The sequence below is a fragment of the Macrosteles quadrilineatus genome, unplaced genomic scaffold, assembly GCF_028750875.1.
Source record: "Macrosteles quadrilineatus isolate MER2022 unplaced genomic scaffold, UCM_ALF_1.0 Scaffold_8__2_contigs__length_117827958, whole genome shotgun sequence".
Lineage (NCBI taxonomy): Eukaryota > Metazoa > Arthropoda > Insecta > Hemiptera > Cicadellidae > Macrosteles > Macrosteles quadrilineatus.
This window is the reverse complement of record NW_026542601.1, coordinates 71,194,905-71,198,824: the sequence shown is the minus strand read 5'-3', so window position 1 is coordinate 71,198,824 and position 3,920 is coordinate 71,194,905. Positions and strand designations below refer to the sequence as shown.

Below are 3,920 nucleotides of genomic sequence, written 5' to 3'. Positions count from 1 at the left end.
ATGACTGGTACTACTGCTAATCACACTATCGAGAAGCTGAGACATTGCTTTGCAACTTTCGGACTTCAAAACACTGTTGTTACCGATGGAGGACCACAATTTAGATCTGAAGAATTTGATAGTTTATTGAAAACTATTGGAGTTCACCGCATATTTACTCCTCCGTATCATCCTGCATTCAACGGTCTTGCTGAACGAGCAGTTCAGACAGTCAAGGATGCGTTCCGCAAGCAAATGCTTCATGACGCCAAGCATAACTGTTCCCGAAGTATACAACATTGTATAGATTCGTTCCTCTTCGTTTATCAAAACACCCCACATTCTATCACTGGCATGACACCTTCAGAAGCTATTTTTAAATACAAACCTAAGACCCACCTGAACCTACTAAAACCCCATCTGGCATCAGAAATGGAAGTGAAGCAAGATAGTATCACTAAATTGGCTAACAAAAATCGAGGGAAGCCTAGAAACTTCAATTTGGGAGAACAGGTATTAGTGCGTTCAGTACGCAAGGAGATTATATGATGGCATCCTGGGGTTGTTACTAAGATCATAAGTCCTGTCACATATTTGGTGAAAGTAGAATGCCGGACAAGGTTTGCGCATGCTGACTACCTTAGAACAAGTCACTTGAGAAGCGAGGAAGAAGAGGACGATATCACTGTACAATTTTCAAGAGAAATCTATTTAGTCCTAAAGAGAACCAAGTGCTTTTCGTTGGAACGCCATGATGACACACTTGACTAATTAGGTATTGAACTCCGCGACTCCGCGTAAGTAGACTAACTTCAAACACGAAAAACAAAATTAAACAACTAATACTGTCTTTAAAGATTTAAATAACTCAAAACACACACGTGAGAACTTTTTAGGCTCGTCGCCATTATTATAGCATGAAATGCAATAATAGAATAATTGAATAATAGATAATTTATTAATTTATAAAATAACAGGAACGATCTTAAAATTACTCGAACCCAAACTCTGATAATGTTCATCATCTATTGTTGGTGAGCATCTTCTCATGTCTTCTAAATTAAATCATAACAAATAACAAATCTTCTGGTTATATATATGAAACATAAATTAACTTTACAACAGTGGTAAAAAAGTAAAATAACAAAAATACATTATTTTTTCTATTTTTAAGTTCATATTTGTAGCCAGCTTTAGGCTGTCTTTATTAAGTATTTTCAAGAAATGCATAGTAATTATTTGTAGTAAATTTTATTCTCTTTTAGAGAATAAAATCAAACACTATTAACCACTATTAAGTCTGACTAAAGATTTAACATTAATAATTGTCAAGTATACTTTTATAACCATCTGACTAACCAATTTAAGACTAGGCCAGTTTAAAAAAAAATAGGAATTTTAAGAAGCATTTCATGTAACAATATTGAGGAAACAGCGTTTTTAGGGTATTTCAACCCTGCTGAGTACGAATCTGCCTGTTGCCAAAGCGAAATTTGAGTTGCCATATCTCCCTCGTTAGTTGGCCTAAAATAATGGTTTAAACGTGTATATAGGGGGTTTTCAGATGACAAAGACACATTACAACACTCAAAATTTACTTAAATTAGGTTTTAATGGCATATCTTCCAAAATTGCCACCAAAACTCGAATTTCCGCATATCTCACTTTGCTTGTTAGCTTAAAATAATTATTTAAACGTCTGCATAGGATTTTTCTCGGATTCCAAACATATCGCATCACCTAAAGTTTACTTACATTAAGTTTTGGGGGCATAAATTCCAAGATGGAACCCAAGATGACGTCGGAACCAGTTGCAGAACGCAAGACGTTGCCCGATATCATTATTGTCTATTTCCTGGACCAAAATCATTTTGTAGGGATGGAACTTATTGTCTTTAAGGATGTTACAGATCGTTGCACGACTTACTCCAGATTCTCGTTCGTGCCGTCTAATGGAATCATGGGGCTGAATAAGCACGGATGCTATAATATCTGCAGACTTCTCATCCCTAACCCGTCGATGAATTTTCTTACCCTTGTTGTGGTGAGGTTGAACAATTCCTTCTGTCTGGATTCGTCTTGAGAGTCTTGCAAATACATGCCGGGAATGAGGGAACCGATCAGGAAAACGTTGTCGCCAGAGAGTAGCAGCCCAAGCAGCGCCTTTAAATGACCCAGCTTCAAACAGAACTTGCTACATTACAAGAAAATGGCAGCGCAAAATTACTTAAATAACCATTGTCTCAATCATTTTTAGCTGCCATTTTGTTATTAATGGTCCGATTTCTATTTTCTTTATGTTAATTGTTATTGTTCATCAAGACCTACAAAATGATACCAAACTCGACTATACTTGCTATTTGAACATTTTGGGCTACCCCCTACCCCCGCTACCCCTAAGGGCAAAATTTTCCAAACTGACCGTGATTATTGTAGCCCTTCATTTCCAAACAAGTTGCCGCAAATCGATTTCAAATATCTCAAATAGTTAAAAAGTTAAGCAGGGTGCAAGTTAATTTTTTTACCACCCTTATGGTTATGTGGATTTGAAACGTTTTAGGGCGCCATTTGGTTATTAGTGAGTCGATTTTGGTTTTCTTTATGTCAATGTTTATGTTTCATCAAGACCTGTAAAATGATACCAAACTTAAGTACATCAAATGGTACTTGGTGCTTATCAAATGACTATACTTGTCATTTGAAAATTTTGAGCTACCCCCTACCCCTAAGGGCAAAATTTTCAAAATTTACCATGAATATTGTGGCCCTTCATATCTAAGAAGGTTGCCACAAACCGACTTCAAATATCTCAAATGGTTGAAAAGTTAAGGGGGGGTGCAAGTTACTTTTCAGCCACCCTGTATATTTTATTCGAGTTTCTATCAAATACAACTTTAAATATATAAAATATTTATAAAATACATAGGTATTTGTGCTACTAGGGAAAAATAAGTAAATCCATATCAATATCGATCGACCATGATGATATAGAAGACTAAACAGACTAAAAATAAAAACTAAATAGCAAATCAAAACTAAATACACCACTTGGACACTGGGCTAAAATCAAAAACAACAATCGACCTTGAGGGTTGAACCACGACTGAGGAGTGGGGACAGTCGCAGTTCCGGCTGTTTCGCCGGTATGTGTGTTTATCTCCATAAGGCACAATGCCCCGCTACCCACAATGCCCGGCAACCGGAGCATTTTCCCGCCGGACCGGTGGTTTCGCCGAACCGGAGAAGTGTGGCCTTCCCCATGCCTTCCTGTGTATCTCAACTTGCTCCGTCGGTTTCACCTTCGCCGTAAGTGTGTCCCTGGCCCAGTGAGGTTACTGTAATATTTAACAACTTATTGCAGGCACTGCATACATTCATGGTGTCAAAATTGCAGGATTACTCTTGATATTTACAATGCCAGGAAAAACTGACAATGATATAAAATACGTACTGTACATCATTCTGGAGTTACTGAGTTCATTCCCAATGATTTGGGAAAGCATATTTGTTGCAAATTCCCTGTTCAGAAGGAGTTATATCCACGGTTTTTTTATTGGAGTTATTTATTACACCTCTTACCAAAACGTCCCTTGCTTTACTTTATAGTATTTCATACTAAACATACTTCATAGCTAAAACACAATAATACTCGTTTTAATCAAGGTCTTTCTTTGTGTTAAAAATATGTTTTAAAATGGTCTTATGAACACTGTTACATATTCATTACTGTGCTTATCAAGTATCAACTGTAATTGACAATTTAACAGATACAATATGGATTACAAAAGATTTGGATAAATTAAATCGACCAAAGACCGCTCTCAGATATACTAATAATTTTACCCGAGCGAAGGTCGGTCCCCTGGTACTATTATATTAAGAGGGGTAACTCATTAACCTCTCTTAATCGATTTTATTGTAACTCGAAAAATTATGACAAG

At 36.6% G+C, this 3,920-nt stretch overlaps 1 protein-coding gene across 1 annotated transcript; it reads left to right on the top strand.

Annotated features, from left to right (window-relative positions):
- On the top strand, positions 1-528 carry LOC129000465 (uncharacterized protein K02A2.6-like). The gene has a single exon (XM_054427428.1). The coding sequence runs from the start codon at positions 1-3 to the stop codon at positions 526-528; it is 528 nt and encodes a 175-aa protein (XP_054283403.1).
- The last annotated feature ends 3,392 nt before the right edge of the window (positions 529-3,920 follow it).